Genomic DNA, 17,334 nt, shown 5'->3' on the forward strand with positions numbered 1-17,334 from the left:
CTCCTGTCTCCTTCCATTCTCCTTTCTAATCTCCTTTCTTTCTCCTCTCTCCCCTCCATTCCCTCCCCCTCCATTTCCCTTCTTTCCCCCTCTATTTCCATCATCCATTTCTCCCCTCCCCCCTCCTCATCCAATACCCATCCCACCGCTTCCTGCCCACTTCCTCCTTTTGCTTTCCATCTTCTGCATTCCTCCCATACATGCTCCCACGTTTCTTCCCTATATTCGCACATCCTGCATTTCTTCTTCTCTTCTCCTTCCCAGTACCTGCTCTCTCTCATCTCATTCCCTAGCCTAAACCTCGCCACCCTTCTCCATCTGCTCTCTCCCCATCCCTTCTTCAGATACCCCGGAATACCCTCTCCTTTTATTATCTTGTACCACCTATTATATTCCGATTCCTCGATCCTCTCCCGTCTCTCTTTCCTTTGCTTCTCCTTATCTCCTCCAAATAGCTTATGATACCATTCGTCTCCATCTTCTCTCAGCCTTTCCAGTTCTTTTAGCCTCACTCCTCTGTCTTCAAAGAAGCTTCCTCTCTCTCGTTCCCAGCTTGATCCTACTTTCCCTTCTTTCTCCCTTTCCCTCAACTCTTCCCAACATAGCCTCGCCAGCTCGCTTCCTTTCCCCTCCTCTAACTTTTTCTCGAATCTCCATGCCCTCATCCCCGCCCTCCCTCTTAGCTTCTCCCTTTGCAGCTCTTCCCTAACCAGATACCACGGTGTCCTTCCATCTACTCCCAAAACCCATCTGATATACCTTTCTTCCAATCTTTCCATTCCTTCCCTCTCTCTCCATCCCCATATTTCTGCTCCATATCCCATAACCGTCCACACCAGTCTATCAAACAGCCACAATCTTTTTCCCCAGTCTTTCCCAAATCTTCTCTTCCCTATCCCCCAAACCTTCCCCATCACCGCTGCCGCCTTCTTGATCCTTTCCCTTACATGCGCTTCCTGCCCTCCATTCCTTTGAAACACATACCCTAAATATCGAAATTCCTTTACTTCTCCTATCACTTTTCCTTCCCATCTCCATCTTCTCTTACAGTCCCTCCCTCTTCCTTTCTTAAACCTCATTATTTTTGTTTTCTCCACATTCAGCTCCAGCCTTTTCCTGCCTAGGTAACCTTCCAATCTTTCCAGCATACTCCTCATTTGATCTTCATCCTCCGCCATTAACACAACGTCATCGGCATACGCCAACGTATATATCCTCTTACCTCCTAGCACTATCCCTCCCCATTTAACCCTACCCATTTCCTCCTCCATATCTGCTAGCATTACGTTAAATAGTAACGGGCTCAGCGGACACCCCTGCCTTACCCCCCTCCCCGTCCAGAACTCTTCCCCTACTTCGTTTCCCACCCTCACCCTACTTCTCGTCTCCCTCAGAATCTCTTCCGTCCTTCTCACCAGTCCTTCCCTTATTCCCCTTTCCCTCATTACTTTTACTAGTACCCCTCTGTCTACCGAGTCAAACGCCGCCTTGAGATCCACAAAACATACAATCAGTTTACCCCCTTTGTTCCCCAACCTTCTATTCACCAGGTGGTTCAACACATAGATATTATCAATAGTTCCCATTTCCCTTCTAAAACCTGTCTGGTTTTGTGGCACTATTTTCTTCCCCTCTAGCTCCTCTCTCAACCTCTCCGCCAGTATTGCCGTGTACACCTTATATAACGACGCCATTATTGTCACCCCTCTGTACTCCTCCACCCTTTTTCCTTCCCCTTTCTTTACAATTGGCGCGATTATTCCCTCTTTCCAATTTTCCGGCCATCCTCCTCCCTTCCACACCCTGTTAATAAATCTCCATGCCCAATTCTCCAACTCCTTCCCCCCGTGCTTCCATGCCTCGCCTGGTATTCCATCCCTTCCCATAGCTTTTCCATCCTTTAACTTCTTTATTATCCTCCTCATTTCTTCTAATCCTACCTCCTCTTCCTCCTCTCCTTCCTTTTCCTCCCTCCCCCCTTCCGTCCCCATCCTCACCCTCCCCTCTACTCCTCCTAACAACTTCATAAAGTGCTCTTTCCATTCTTCCTCCTCAATCCCCTCCTCAATTCCCCTCCTCTTTCTTCTCTCCCTATTTACTATCTCCCAAACCTCCGATTCACTCCTTGCTTCCTCTGCTTTTCTCTCCCATCTCCGATTCTCTTCTTCCTTCTTCCACTTACATATCTCCTTAAAACCCTTTCTTTTTTCCTTGTAAACGCTGCCTTCTTCTCTTCCCTTCCTCCATTCCCTCAATTTTCTTCTCGCCTCTTTCTTCGCCTCACTGCACTCCTTGTCCCACCACCCCCTCCTCTTTTTCTTACTTCCCAGCTCCTCCTCCACCTCATTTATCGCCTCTACTATTCTTGATTCCATTTCCTCCCAATCCTTATTTAACTCTTCCTCTTTTTCCTCTACTTCCCCTATTTTTTCTATGAACATCTTTGCTCCTTCCTTGTTCCACACTCCCCTGTTCCTTTTCTTCCACCCTCTTCCTCTGTTTTCCTCCTCGTTCCCCCTTCTTAAAACCATTTCCAAGGGGTGGTGGTCTGAGTCCACTCTATCCCCCACCGTCATGCTCTCAATCTTCTCTCTTACCTCACCATCCCCTATTACATAGTCAATCACCGTATCTCCTCTTCCTCCCGTGAAAGTAAATTCCCCCTCCTCGTCTCCTCTTACATTCCCATTAAATATTTCCCATCCTCTCTCCTCTAAGCAATTTACCAGCCTCCTCCCTTCTCTATCCATCTTCCTATCCTTCGATTTTCTTCCCCCCTCCCTCTGCTCTCCCCCATCCTCTTCCTCTGCACTCCCCCCTTCCTGTCCAGTCCTCGCGTGGAAATCTCCCCCAATTATCGTAAATCTTCCTTCTTCTTTTCCTTCCATTATGTGTCCTAACTCCTGTACGGTCTCCTCCATTTCCTCCTTTTTTTGCATATACTCCTATAATACTCCAGTTCTCCTCCCCTATCCTTACTTTCCCCTCTATCCTCCCCTCCCTATCAATCTTTATCTCCGTTCCTTTCTCTTTTATCCCTTTTCTCATTCCCATTACCATCCCCCCCATCGCTCTTCCTTTTTTATTCTTCTTCTTTGCCATTTGCACTCCCCATTCATACCCTTTTGGTAATCTTCCCCTTATTCTTTCCCATCCCTTTTCTCCTATCCATGTCTCTATTAAGACTACCACATCTTCTTTCTTCAGCCCCTCCCAAAAGTCCTTATCTTTATTTTCCAAGCCTGCTACATTCCAGAACACCATCCTCCAATACTTCCTCCTCCCCCCGTTTTCGCCTCTTCCAACTTCCGTTTTGCTGATCTCCATCTCCTCCCCTCTATCCTCCTCACTTCCTATTCCCCCGTCTCCGCTCTTACTTCTCTCCCTCTAACCTCCTCTCTCCCCTCTTCATTCTCTCCCCCCCTCTCCTTCCTTCTATTTCCCTTTTCATCCTTTAACACTCCCTCTTCCGCATCCCACCTCCACCATACGTTTTCCATTCTTATTCTTCCTGCTCTGATCCACGCCCTCCTTCCCTCTCTCTCCTCTCTTCTCGCTATCTCTCTCAGTTTCCAATTCACCCTCCTTTCCTCCCATGTCAAATCCTCCGTGATTCTCTCCTTTCTGCCCATCAGACTCCTCTTTTTCTCCAACACCTCCCACTTTTGCTCTTCATTCTCCAGCTTCAGCAGCACCATTTCCCTTCCTTTTTCTGCATCCCCCCTATTCTCTTCACCTCTATCGCCTTCACTTTGGCTCCTATTCCCTCCAATAGCTTTTCTGCTTCTTCCCTCCTCTCACCTTCTTTTACCTCCAACCCCCTTATCACTATATTTCTTCTTCTTTCCTCCTTCTCCTTCCTTTTCAACCTTCTCTCCACCGCTCTCATTCTTTCCTCAACCTCCTCTCTCCCGTATCGTACCTCCCCCTTTCTCTCCTCCTTTCTCCCTTCTACTTTCTCCTCTAACTTTTTTACTCTTTCTTCCATTTTTACCTTCTCCCTCTTTAGCTCTTCTCTCTCCTCTTTCCATCTCTTCTCCTGCTCCCCGAATTCCTTTCTCAACTCCTCTATCTCCTCTCTTGTCCTCCTTCCTTGTTCCTTCATATCCTCCCCTAACTCTATCATCATGTTCCTAAATTCCTCCTTCATTTCTCTAATGGCCTCCCTCAGTCCCTCTGCACCTGCCTCGTACTCCGTTTTAGGGGATCTTACCGTCTTCTTGCTTCTCTTAAACGCATCATCTCTCTCTTCCCCCATGCTTTTATCTAGTTCGTCTCTCTTCCTTTTCCACAACTCATCCAAAGTTCCCGCGCTCCCCGTGCTCCCCGTACTCCCCCTTCTACCTCTGTCCTTTTTCTTCACCTTATCTATCACTTTCCTTACCTCCGTCTCGCTTTCCTTCTCTTCGTTCATCTCCTCCTACTCCACGTATCACTTCTCCCTCTATCTATACTATCCTTTATGCCCTGCCTTGCGCTGCCGCACGCGTCCCGAATCCCCCGTCGAGTCGCCCCTCTATTCCAGCTATCGTCCGCGCCCAGCCGCGTGCCGTCGCCCACGTCCCTGCTCACCTACCGTGTCGCCCCTCTAGCCTAGCTATCGTTCCTGCCTTAACCTCCTCTGCGCCTTGACACTTTTCTTCCCTTTAATCCCCTTTACCTGCTCCTCCTCTATCTCCCCTCTCGCCTCCTCACTCTCTCACCTCCACACCTCCTCGCTCGATCACTCTCTCCTTCCTCAGCCTCCCCTGCCACTCCTTTCTATACGCTTTATCTCTCACTCACTCGCACGCCTGACAGCCTTAATCACTCCGGAAACGGAACTTCCGATCTTAATTGACTATGTGGCTATTATTATTAAATGAGTAATTTATACAAATTTTTGGCATATTTATGTATCTATAATTGGAATTTTTACCTAATTATTAATAATTTGTGTATATATATATATATATATACTATATTATATAACATTTTTACTGCATTAAGTTCTATAGACGTCTAAAACTTTATGTCGTGTTACTGTTTTATTTCATTGAGTTATTAATATATAAAATGTTTATTAAAAATATAAAAAGCATAGAGCTGTAACAAGGTGTCAGCGTTAATATTTATATATTTGTGTTAAGGTGGTTCATGCAGTACTTGCAAGTCAAATAGGCAACTATTCTTATTAGTGATAAATAACCCCAGTAAAACAGATACGTCGCATCTGCGTCGAATCTACGTAATACGTGGATGGAGATTCATCCGCGAGTTATCCACGTAGATTCAACGTTTCTTTTCCATCGTCAAAATCGAAGAACCTTATTCGCGTGGATTCAACGTTTCTTTTCTATCGCCAAAATCGAAGTACCTTATCCGCGTGGATTCAACGTTTCTTTTCCATCGCCAAAATCAAAGTACTTTATCCGCGTGGATTCAACGTTTCTTTTCCATCGATAAAATCAAAGTATCTCATTCGCGTAGTATCAATGTAGATTTTGCGTGGATATTTCCACTGTTCTACTGACAGATAATTTATCAATCTCAGGAGACATTGATGTTGTCAATCGCAATTAATACTAGGTGCGCAACTAAGTTTCCGGGTTTTTTTGATCAATAAAAAATGGAAAATTTCAAGAGAAATACAAAAAATGGTTTATTCAAAGTATCGTCCCTCGCTAGCTATACATTTTCGCCATCTCTCTGGCAATACATGAATACCGCGACAATAAAACGACGCGTCTTTGGACCGAAACCATTCATCCAACCAATTTTGCACTTCTTCGAAATTGGTCAAGTGTAGCCCAGCCAAGCCATGCGCCATCGACCGGAACAAGTGATAATCGGAAGGCGCCAGGTCTGGCGAATACGGCGGGTGCGGTAGCAGATCCCATTTCAGCGTTTTGATGGTGTCCTGGACGATGGAACTGCGATGGCACGGAGCGTTGTCGTGCTGCAATATCACTCGTTCGTGTCTCGTGTCCCATTCTGGCCGTTTTTCGAGCAATGTATGGTTTAAATTGATCAGTTGTTGTCGGTAGCGATGCCCATTGACAGTTTCGCCCGGTTTCAGCAGCTCATAGTACACGATTCCTTTCTGGTCCTACCAAAGCGCTCCTTGTCCTCAGTGTCGAAATCGCCACTTCTGAAGCGTTTAAACCAATCTTCACAGGTAGTTTTCGATGGTGCATGTTCGCCGTAGGCCTCCTCAAGCAAACGACGTGCTTCAGCTGCATTTTTTTTCAAGTTAAAGCAGAAAAGCAAAACTTCCCGCAAATGCTGTTTATTTGGCACAAAACTCGACATCTCCGTTGTTAGAAAAAATATTTTTGCGTTGCGATATGTGTTTATATAACGACTGGTTATTGTTAACAGATGTCCAAACTATAACTTCAGACAACTTCAGACATGTAAGTCGAGTACATGTGTTATTGGTGCCATCTATGTGTGAAACCCGGAAACTTAGTTGCGCACCTAGTATAGCTAAATGGAACGTTTTAATGGATAATTAATGAAAATTATAGTGAGACATTTTAAAATGGAAGAATTTTATTATGTTACAAAAATACAAAAATTATGTGTTATAATAATAATCAGTTACAATTGTTCAGAATGAGGCATTGGAAAACAGACACTTTTATTTAAAGCGATCCAGTTATCATTCGCATCCTTTTCAGGAAGAGGCAACAATACAACCTTTCTTTTGATATTATTTAAACACCACTTCTTTAGTGATCCAAGAATGCTAACGATATATATGTCAATATTACAGGAAGGAAATGGATAAGAAAAAAGATTTGATTTTTCTTTAAACCTTCTGCCAATTAAATAGGTTCCTTCAGTACATTTTATAATATTTTCAATTTTAATCACTTCATTAGTTTTCGTAAGACTGAGACTCGCTCGGTAGCCCTCGGCGGGGGAACAGGCGGATAAGTGGTAGGAGAGTGAAAGGAGATGAAGGGAGAGATTGAGATGTGAGGAAGGTGGTGGATGAAGGGAGTAGATAGGGGAGTGCGAAAGGAAGATGGGAGAATGGAGGTGAAGCGGAAGGTGGTCTGGAGGAGTCGGGAAACGTTGGTGAAGAGGCACGTGGAAAGTGAGGTTAGGGAGAAGGGCGGGATTGAAGGAACGGAAGTAGCAGGCCAGGTTACATGACGAGGGAGCTGAACGATTTGGCAGCATGGAGTATCGATCGGGCGATCGATCGACCTGTCGCGAGACAGAGGGATTGGCGATGGCGGCGCGGCAGGTGTGGAACGGAGCAGGGAGTCGTCGCGATAGATCGATGGATCGAACGATCGAAGGGGCCGGCCATATAGACAGGTGATAGAAAGAGAAGGAGAGAAAGCGACGGAGGAGAAAGGAAGGGAGTAGATTAAGGGTGAAGATGGATGAGGATAAATCGGTGGAGACGAGGGTAAGAGAAAGAGAGGAGAAAGAAAGGAGAAAGAAAAGGAGAGAGCAGGAAAGTAGGAGTTGGAAGAGGACGGAGGAGGACGAGATTACAAAAAGAATGGAGGAGAGTCTGTTCGTTTCGGAAGGATTAAAGGTAAAGGCGGTGGTGAAAGAGGTAAGCGTGATCGGTGGAGACGAGGGTATGGATACGGAGGAGGACGAGGACATAGGAAGAAAGGAGGATAAGAGGGAGGTAGGATGGAAAGGAGAAAGAAAGGGAGATTGAGAAAGAAGTGGCAGGGGAAAGGGAGGGGAGGAGGAGAGGGAAATAAGATGAAGGTATAACATAGTTTGTTTCCAGAGCGAAGGTGGAATAAGGAGGGAAGGCGGCGAGCGAGAGGAGGGAGAGAGACGGAAGGAAAGGAGAAGAGCAGTGGCAGAAAGGAGGGAAACAAAGAGGTAGCTGATGCAAGGGAGGCGGAAGGAGATGGCCGGAGGGAAGACAAAGGGAGGTGAAATGAAATGTAAGGCCGCAAGGGAGGGGAAATGAATTGTAAGGTCGCATATGGCCAGGGCGCGAAGGGGAGTGTTTGTAAGAGGTTTGGGTACGTTTCTCACAAAAACGCCTTGTAAACCCTACGGGGATATACAATAAACTGATCTATCTAGTTTTCGTAAGACAATACGCATCACTAGATTGTAAATGAAAAAATTTATCTGGTGTTCGAAGTTTCTTATACTGCTTTCCTTGACAGTTCAGAATCGGTCCCGTTTCATGAGGTTGTTCAAATAATAATTTATTTCTTGCAGAGTAAGAAAGGCGAGGCATGGCTGCCTTTTCCATCACACGGCAAACTATTTGGGAAAGTGTCTTCCCTGGTGCATGCAGCATATTCTTCATGTTTCCCAAAAAACTCAAATTTAAATGCACTAAATGCTTCAATATGTCCATGTAACAGGCAATTCGAAACTAAGTGTCTTAAATGATGTACATTGTATACCACAAAAGCCTGTCCATAAATGTTTGAACTGTGCTCTACAAACGTTCTAAGCAATCTATCTGAATCATCAGCATATTCTTTTACCAAAACAGGGTCGACCAAAATTCGAATAGCGCAGGCAAATAACAAAAAATTCTGATAAACTTCTGAGTACTCAAGTTCCCGGAAAATTAGAAAGCCATCATATAACAAAAGCCTTCTAAATTCCGTACCTTTATAGTATTTCCAATCACTTCATCTACGTGGCCTCCTAGCAAAGTCAGAGGGAGAGAAAGGCCGTAGAAAATTAGAAAGATTGTCTATTAAACGAACAACATCGCCACGCAGTTTGTATTTACTAGCCTTAGCACAGTACAGCATTGAAACAATTCGTTTCAAGATTCTTATATATAACAAATGAAAAGGTTCCAATGGAAATTGAGTTAAAGGTTCTAGCTGAAGTCTCGTAATTAGTGGAGTTACTCCTTTGTGATATTCTTTATGAGTTTGCTTACGAACAGATTCATCTGTTCGCAAAGGTGCTTCCTCATGAGGAGGATATGTCATTCGATTGTTGAACCAGACACCTTTAACAGTACACCTGTATGACAAATAATGAACACTAATTAAAGTATTGAAGACTTAATTTTAATCACAAAGAGTGACCCCAAGATGTTCCCCAATTTTTCCACACTCGAATTTGTGGTCATGTTTAGCATCAAATGAAAGATCTTGTTAAGCTGATTACAAATATGTCGGTACCAAAGTGTACCTCCATCCCGTTCTCGAGAAAAATCCTTTGAGTCACATATTTTTAAAGAAACAATTTTTTCTCTATCTCTTTATTATTATATATTTTTGGAGTCGCTGAATTCAAATATTTTATCGCGATTATCACGCCGTCCGCACTCCGAGGATTAATGGTGCCGTCTGCTGACCTTTGTGGCCTATTTTCTCGGGAACGGGAAGGAGGTATACTTTGGCACCGACATATTTGTAATCAGCTTAACAAGATCTTTCATTTGATGCTAAACATGACTGCAAATTCGAGTGTAAAAAAATTGGGGAACAACATTTATGGGCATTTTTGCGGTCACTCTTTGTTTCAAAATAATCAGTACAAATTGTTTTCTCATATCTACATTTTATATTCAAAAAATATAATAACTTGAAAATATGGGCATAATTAAGCCTTAAAATCTCTGCAGTTCCGATTTTTTACCTCATTTTTACAGTACAAAATCAACTTAAAAGATTTGATGTATACTATTACACTCAATTTGAAATGACAGTGCACTATATATTCTACTATAAAACATTCGCGTGGCTTTAAAGTGAAAAAATGCTTATTCAGTGATATATACATATACACTCACCTTTCGCAAGCAAATTTATTGCCATGTTGGTTGACTCGTTTCAACCATGCTCTAGCAGGTGCATCGGCAATTACGTTTCTAATTTTAAGTTTGTAACGTCTATTTTTAACACTGAAACCATTTATTAACTCCAAACTTTCATTGATAAAATCTTCCAAGTAGGCATCAAGGTCTGGTGGACATTTAGTTTCTCCGCACCATATAGCTATAATAAAAACTTCATTTCTACCAGCTATATATCCAGCAATTGGTTACAAAAAATGTCGTATACTCTTATAAGGCGAGAAACCATTAAAAAAACCATCAATTTCAATTATATCAGATTGTGCGAGAGTGCGCGGATGCGCGATTGATAGAGCGAGGAAGACAAGCACGAGGAGAAGCAGTTCACAAAAACCAGTGTTCAAGATCGCGAATGCTCGAGATCACGAATGCTCTTGAATATTCTTATTCTCATTTAGACGACTGTGTCATGAGTCACAGCGGCAGTGTAACACGATATTTATCCAGCGGATCGCCCCTTGTTTTGCTTCGCGCTCACGTCATAAGAATTATTCTCCGTACGATGCCGAGTCACTCAGATTCTCCGGCACGGTCTCTTCGACGATCGATACTTTAATTTCAAAGACAATGGCTATATACTAGGTGCGCAACTAAGTTTCCGGGTTTTTTTGATCAATAAAAAATGGAAAATTTCAAGAGAAATACAAAAAATGGTTTATTCAAAGTATCGTCCCTCGCTAGCTATACATTTTCGCCATCTCTCTGGCAATACATGAATACCGCGACAATAAAACGACGCGTCTTTGGACCGAAACCATTCATCCAACCAATTTTGCACTTCTTCGAAATTGGTCAAGTGTAGCCCAGCCAAGCCATGCGCCATCGACCGGAACAAGTGATAATCGGAAGGCGCCAGGTCTGGCGAATACGGCGGGTGCGGTAGCAGATCCCATTTCAGCGTTTTGATGGTGTCCTGGACGATGGAACTGCGATGGCACGGAGCGTTGTCGTGCTGCAATATCACTCGTTCGTGTCTCGTGTCCCATTCTGGCCGTTTTTTGAGCAATGTATCGTTTAAATTGATCAGTTGTTGTTGGTAGCGATGCCCATTGACAGTTTCGCCCGGTTTCAGCAGCTCATAGTACACGATTTCTTTCTGGTCCCACCAAACGCAGAGCATTGTCTTCTTTCCAAAACGATTTGGCCGTGCCGTCGATGTTGATTCTTCACCAGGTGAAAGCCACGATTTTTTGCGTTTGGGATTCTCTAAATATATCCACTTCTCATCGCCAGTAACAATTCGATGAAGAAAACTTTTTCTTTCATGCCGCAAAAGCAAAATTTCGGAAGTGGCTCTTCGATTTTCCATCTGTCTCTCAGTCAACTAATGCGGCACCCATTTTCCTTCCTTTTTAATTTTTCCCATGGCATGTAAACGTTTGGAAATACCTTGGTGAGTCATGTTTAATGCCTCCGCAAGTTGATCTTGTGTTTGCGTATCATCTTCATCCAATAACGCTTGCAGATCGGCGTCCTCAATTGTTTTTGGTTTTCCGGAGCGCTCCTTGTCCTCAGTGTCGAAATCGCCACTTCTGAAGCGTTTAAACCAATCTTCACAGGTAGTTTTCGATGATGCATGTTCGCCGTAGGCCTCCTCAAGCAAACGACGTGCTTCAGCTGCATTTTTTTTTTCAAGTTAAAGCAGAAAAGCAAAGCTTCCCGCAAATGCTGTTTATTTGGCACAAAACTCGACATCTCCGTTGTTAGAAAAAATATTTTTGCGTTGCGATATGTGTTTATATAACGACTGGTTATTGTTAACAGATGTCCAAGCTATAACTTCAGACAACTTCAGACATGTAATTCGAGTACATGTGTTATTGGTGCTATCTATGTGTGAAACCCGGAAACTTAGTTGCGCACCTAGTACATATTCGGTATTTCAGTTCGAGAAGCTTCTATTCCATGACATTTTGACCTTAGCTAAGCATTCGTCATCCCTGGCGCGTTCTTTGTCTCGTGTGGGTATAAAAGCCCATAGAACTTACGGCGCGTCGCCATTCGTCAACAGTGTGTCAGTAGGTTAAGATCTGTCATCGATCGATATTGTGATGGTCAGTTCTCATTCACGCGCGGGTTATCCAACACTACAAGCGAGAAAGTGTTGATAGAGAATTCGCTTAAAAAACGCCCGCGTTTCCGAATTCACTTAAATTCAAATATATTTATAAATTATGTCACTATTTAATTTCGGCATTATTTTTGGTTGTTAAATAAACTATTGTGTTACTTCAAGCTTCTGGTGTTAGTGGTCTCTCACGCACTATCCCTTCCTCACTCACACGCGCGCGAACATTTCTGGTCCTTCGAACCGGATATAGATATATACCGGCAAGCTCACATCATCGTTACGAGTGCGAGTGTCAGTGCGTAAACCCCGTGACACCTACGAAGCGTAAAGATGAGCTTCGACGCGGAAGGCGCGCTGAGGAGTCAGTATGACCTCTACGGGCGCATTTCACGAATCGTGGAAAACCTGAGAAAATTAGGAGAAGCGAAGATAACGCCTGGAATGGTGGAATCAAGAATCGAACTCCTGGATTCTTACTGGACGAAGTTTCAAACCATTCACGACGCGCTCCTCTCCAGTCTTTGGAGCGCAGTCAAAGAACATGAATATATTGCGTGTCAACTCGGACACGCAAGTGCAATGCGAGGACATGAAGGAGAAAGCACTCCTCGGAAGTCGCTGCCACGAATTCAGCTGCCCACCTTCACAGGCAGGTGCGATGAATGGTCCGCGTTCAAAGATCTTTTCGGGTCGATAATCGATAAGGACACCGGGTTGTCCAATGTGAAGAAGCTCCACTATTTAAAGTCGTGTGTGAAGGGAGAGGCAGAACAATTGTTGAAAAATCTACCAACAACCGCGGATAACTATAAGAGGGCGGTGACCCTGCTAATCGGACGTTATGACAATAAACGATTATAATTATTGGTGAGAGCCTGCTTCTCAGCTTTGACAGCGCTGCCGAAATTGAAAGACGAGTCGGTTCCGGGATTAAGACGATTGTTTCATACGATGATTCAGACCGTCAGCTCGCTCGAGAGCATCGGGCGTCCTGTCGACAACAGTAGCAATTTATTCGTGCACATCTTAGTAGAATTACTAGATCCCAGCTCCAGGCGCGAGTGGGAGAATAGTATAAGCAACACACACTCTACTGACCCTCCAGCTTATGCCGAGCTGAAGTCGTTCATGGAGTGTCGCTTACGAGCCTTGGAGGCTCTTCATCCGAGCGGTCGTGAATCGAGCACGACCGGCAAGGCGAATGGCGTCAATCCGCAAACGCGGCGGACACACTTCGCGCAGAAATCAACCGCGCCGGGTACAACCGCGCCGGGCACGACCGCGGGGTCGAGCGGGGGCAACCCGCAAGCGAAGCGGACCCAGCCAGCACGGAAGCGGAAGGTGCTCCTTGTGCGAGAAGGAGCATTACATCACGGGCTGCAGCATGTTTCAGAAGAAGTCACCTAAGCAGAAGAAGGAGTTTGTAGAAAGTAAAGGACTTTGCTACAACTGCCTCGGGAAGCACTTCGCTTCTTTATGCTCGTCAAAGAAGACGTGTGGAGTGTGTGATGAGCGGCATCACACTACAATCCACGATGTTTGTCAGCGCAGGAACGATACCACAGGGACATCTACCTCCTCGCTACATGCCAGCAAGCTCGGTGGAGATCGAGCGGTCATTCTCCTCGCGACGCGACGGCTCGCGTTTCTATAACGGACAGGTATGGAAATCAAGTTTCTGCATGTGCTCTGATTGACTCAGGTTCCGAGGTCTCTGTGGTATCTCGTGCCCGTAAGGTGCTGCCACACACCTTCGTCACGAAAGGCGAGCGCGGAATGTTATGTACGTCAGCGGACCATACGAGCAGTCGTGCTCGGACCGGTGATCTATCGGTAGCGAGAGGATAATAAACTACACGACTATATAGGTGTGTGTACGGTGTCTCAACTCATTTAATTCCCTTGCCCAAGTCACCGCAGTGGCGACGAGGATGGGATCTGCAAATTAACTAAGATCCCAGTGCCATAAATGAATAATGCACAAAGAAAATGGTGAACTGGATTGGGAACTCATAGCCGATGCAATCGCCCAAGGACGAACCTCCTGGATCTATCAAGTGAATAAAATCGAGTTGATCGATATCTGCAAGGAATACGGCGTAGAAGCAACGAAAGAAGACAGCCTCGATAAAAATCGGCAAGTGTTGAACGTCTTTGTCAAGGAGTTCAAGGACAAACAAACTCAGGGAGTAACCGAAAGGGAGGAGAACGCCGTTATCAAATCGACGAACGTGAAAAGTACGATCAACGAGCGACCCACAATGGCATCAGTTCTGGGAAATGTCAACACATTCAAACGGGGGTCATGCTGGGAGACGTTCGAGGACTAGTTGGAAACATTTATCTTGCTCGATGATATCCCGGAAGAAAAAAAGCGGCACTGTTAATCACGCAGCTTGCACCGGACGTATTTAAGGATCTGCAGATCGTTTGCGAGCCGGAAAAGCCTATCACGTTGTCGTACAAAGTTTTAAAAGAGAAATTGGTACAACTGTTCGCACCAAAGCGAAACGAACATTTACAACGCTACGCTTTCCGCGAATGAAAGCAGAAACTAGACGAAAAAATCAAAGACTTTGTTCTGGCCCTGAGATTACTGGCTAAAGAGTGTAAATATGCCAACACCGAATTTGACAAACAAATCAAGGACCAACTTATAGCGGGAGCCACAAATGATCTAGTCAGATATGAGCTCTTAAAATCATCGGAGTCGACGTTAACAGAGATGGAGCGTCTGGCCGAAACAGTGGAAATGGCTAGTATACATAAGACAGATCCCGTAAAAGCAGCAACGGAGAGCGCGGCGAAGAACAACACGGCAACGGAGATACACGCAGTGCGGGCCAGCAACAGAAACAATCAGTTCAGAAGATACCCGAATAATCGCACGAGAGGACAAACTTCTCGGAATTACGGAACATCGAGCCGAGGAAATAACGCTTCGAGAATGTCGACTAGTGTTACGGGGCGGTCATGTTTTTGTTGTGGCAAGGACAATCACGTTCGTGACCAGTGCTCGCTACGAGACAAATATTGTAGTGAGTGTGGGGCGAAGGGACACATATTCCGAACGTGTCCGTCGAAGACGAAAAGAAACGGAGCGCAACACCGCATTGACGCGAACTCTACCGACGCACGGAGCTTGGAGGAAGAAGAATACGAAGACGACGGCAGCAGCGATCAGCGTTACGAGTCAAACACCTACCCGATCCGAGCGACAGATGAAATAAACATGTGTAGAGTAGAGGAGGATGATTGCGAGCTGAGCGAGAAAACAGTCGAACCTCACTGCGTTACGATTAACGTCGGTAATATTTTTTTAAAAATTGAAATGGACACAGGGGCTGCGTATTCCGCGATTTCGAGTAAAGGTTATAAAAAAATGTTTTCCAAAACACCGTTGTTAACTGCAAACCGAACGTTAAGAGCTTACAACCGTGAACCTATCAAATCAATGGGATATATCAAGGTACCGATCGAAGCAAACGGAATGCGAGTTGAGCGTATACTATATGTGATTCCTGGAGGGGGGATTCCTTTACTAGGTAGAAACTGGTTAGCAGCTTTAAAAATCTGGCCGCCTCAGTACGAAAAAGCAGTAAAAATACATAACGTGACAGATAATGAAACTGAAATTACAAAATTTAGTATGGAGTTTCTTGAGGTATTTTTACCGGGGTTAGGAACTTTCAACAAAGGCAGTTTAGACTTAAAACTAATGGAGGGGGCACAACCGCGTTTTATGCAGCCAAGGCGTATACCATTAGCAATGCGAGAACAGGTAGAGAAAGAAATTAAGCGTTTATGCGATCGAAAAATCATCTCGCCTGTCGAATATTCGGAATGGGGTACGCCAGTGGTGTCGATAGTTAAAGGTAACGGCGCCATTAGGTTGTGTGGAAATTTCAAGGTGACGCTGAATAAAGTTTTGAAAGTCGACCAGTTCCCATTGCCCCGAGTCGAAGAGGTATTAGATGTGTTAAGAGGGGGGAGAGTATTCACAAAACTGGATTTATCGGAAGCGTACCAGCAGTTACCGTTAACCGAGAGAGCAAAAAAACTAGTGGTGATAAGCACCCACTTGGGATTGTTTCAATATAATCGCTTGCCGTTCGGTGTGTCCACCGGACCGGGTTCTTTTCAACGAGTTATGGCATCTTTGTTGTTGGGTATACCGGGAGTGATAGTATTTATAGATGATATTTTAATCGCAGCGTCGGACTGGGAGACACACATAGATCGTGTGCGAGAGGTTTTGCGGCGCTTAAGCGATGCCGGATTGCTGTTAAAGTTTGAAAAATGTAAATTTGCGCAACAGGAAATCAAATATTTAGGGTTTCGCATAAATTCGAAAGGAATCCACCCCTCAGGAAAGAAAATAGACAGTGTAAAAAACGCGCCAACGCCAAAAAACGTTTCGGAAGTGAAAAGTTTTTTGGGCTCTATTAACTACTATGCGCGGTTCATTAAGAGCATAACAGACAAACTCTATCCGCTGTACGAGTGTTTGAAACAAAAAGAGTTCAAATGGACTATCGAATGTAATCGAAGTTTCATCGAAATAAAAAAAGAATTGTCAAATGAGCTCACGTTGGCGCATTTCGATCCGGAAAAGCCGATAGTGCACACCTGCGACGCATCTCCGTATGGAATAAGTGCAGTACTGTCGCATCGGGAAGCGAACAAGTACGATAGACCGATTTGTTTTGCGAGCAGAACGCTAACGAGCGAAAAGAGATACGCGCATCATGACAAAGAGGGATTATCGGTAGTTTGCGGAATTCGCAAATTCTATCAATATTTATATGGAAATCAGTTTACTATTCAAACGGACAGTACAACGTTGTCACGAATATTTCACCCCGATAAATCGATTCCTGAGATATCAACAGCACGCTTGCAGCGTTGGGCTATATTCTTATCGGTTTTTAAGTATAACATAAAACACATACAAGGAAAAAAGAATTATGCCAACTGGCTCAGTAGGCTACCAATCGAACAGCCGCAAGAGTTAGAGAATAAATTTCGAATGCTGCAAGATATCGATCATACATTCGTGAATAATATCAAGGAATCCGATTTTGCTTCGCTAGATTGGAGCGTAGTACAGAAAGCTACACGTGAGGACGTTGTATTGTGCCGGGTGATACGATATTGCATGGACGGATGGCCAGAGGCCAGGCCAAAGGAGGAAGGGATGCAAAGCTTCTGGGAGAAACGCGACGCGCTGTCAGTAGAAAGTAATTGCTTATTGTGAGGACACCGCGTGGTGATACCTAGCCACCTGAGACCGCTTTCACCATAGCCACTTCGGAGTCGCGCGTATGAAGTCATTAGCTCGGTCATATGTTTGGTGGCCCCAGATAGATAAAAACATCGAAGAAATCACAAGCGCATGTTTGCCTTGTTTGAAAACGCGTAAAAATCCTCCCAAAGTTCCTCTTACGCCTTGGCCGTGGCC

At 44.6% G+C, this 17,334-nt stretch overlaps 2 protein-coding genes and 1 pseudogene across 2 annotated transcripts; 2 read left to right on the plus strand and 1 right to left on the minus strand.

Annotated features, from left to right (window-relative positions):
* Positions 1 to 7,066: 7,066 nt before the first annotated feature.
* On the minus strand, positions 7,067 to 10,017 carry LOC139784983 (uncharacterized; annotated as a pseudogene).
* A 2,186-nt stretch (positions 10,018 to 12,203) lies between these two features.
* Positions 12,204 to 12,734, plus strand: LOC139784980 (uncharacterized). Its single transcript, XM_071724155.1, has one exon. The coding sequence runs from the start codon at positions 12,204 to 12,206 to the stop codon at positions 12,732 to 12,734; it is 531 nt and encodes a 176-aa protein (XP_071580256.1).
* A 1,115-nt stretch (positions 12,735 to 13,849) lies between these two features.
* On the plus strand, positions 13,850 to 17,130 carry LOC139784981 (uncharacterized). Its single transcript, XM_071724156.1, has 3 exons — positions 13,850 to 14,104; positions 14,269 to 14,358; positions 14,425 to 17,130. The coding sequence occupies exons 1-3, from the start codon at positions 13,850 to 13,852 to the stop codon at positions 17,128 to 17,130; spliced, it is 3,051 nt and encodes a 1,016-aa protein (XP_071580257.1).
* Positions 17,131 to 17,334: the final 204 nt, after the last annotated feature.

Source organism: Temnothorax nylanderi, unplaced genomic scaffold (genome assembly GCF_030848795.1).
Source record: "Temnothorax nylanderi isolate EJ_2023f unplaced genomic scaffold, tnyl_v1.0 TNYL_tig0718_pilon, whole genome shotgun sequence".
In the NCBI taxonomy this organism is placed as follows: domain Eukaryota; kingdom Metazoa; phylum Arthropoda; class Insecta; order Hymenoptera; family Formicidae; genus Temnothorax; species Temnothorax nylanderi.

Excerpts from the sequence above, each read along its gene's own strand:
- LOC139784981 (XM_071724156.1), top strand. The coding sequence starts at position 13,850 with ATGCACAAAGAAAATGGTGAACTGGATTGGGAACTCATAGCCGATGCA. Across the intron at positions 14,105-14,268 it reads CCGTTATCAAATCGACGAAC|CTTGCACCGGACGTATTTAA; the intron begins GTGAAAAGTACG and ends TTAATCACGCAG. Across the intron at positions 14,359-14,424 it reads AAGTTTTAAAAGAGAAATTG|AAACTAGACGAAAAAATCAA; the intron begins GTACAACTGTTC and ends GAATGAAAGCAG.
- LOC139784980 (XM_071724155.1), top strand. The coding sequence starts at position 12,204 with ATGAGCTTCGACGCGGAAGGCGCGCTGAGGAGTCAGTATGACCTCTAC.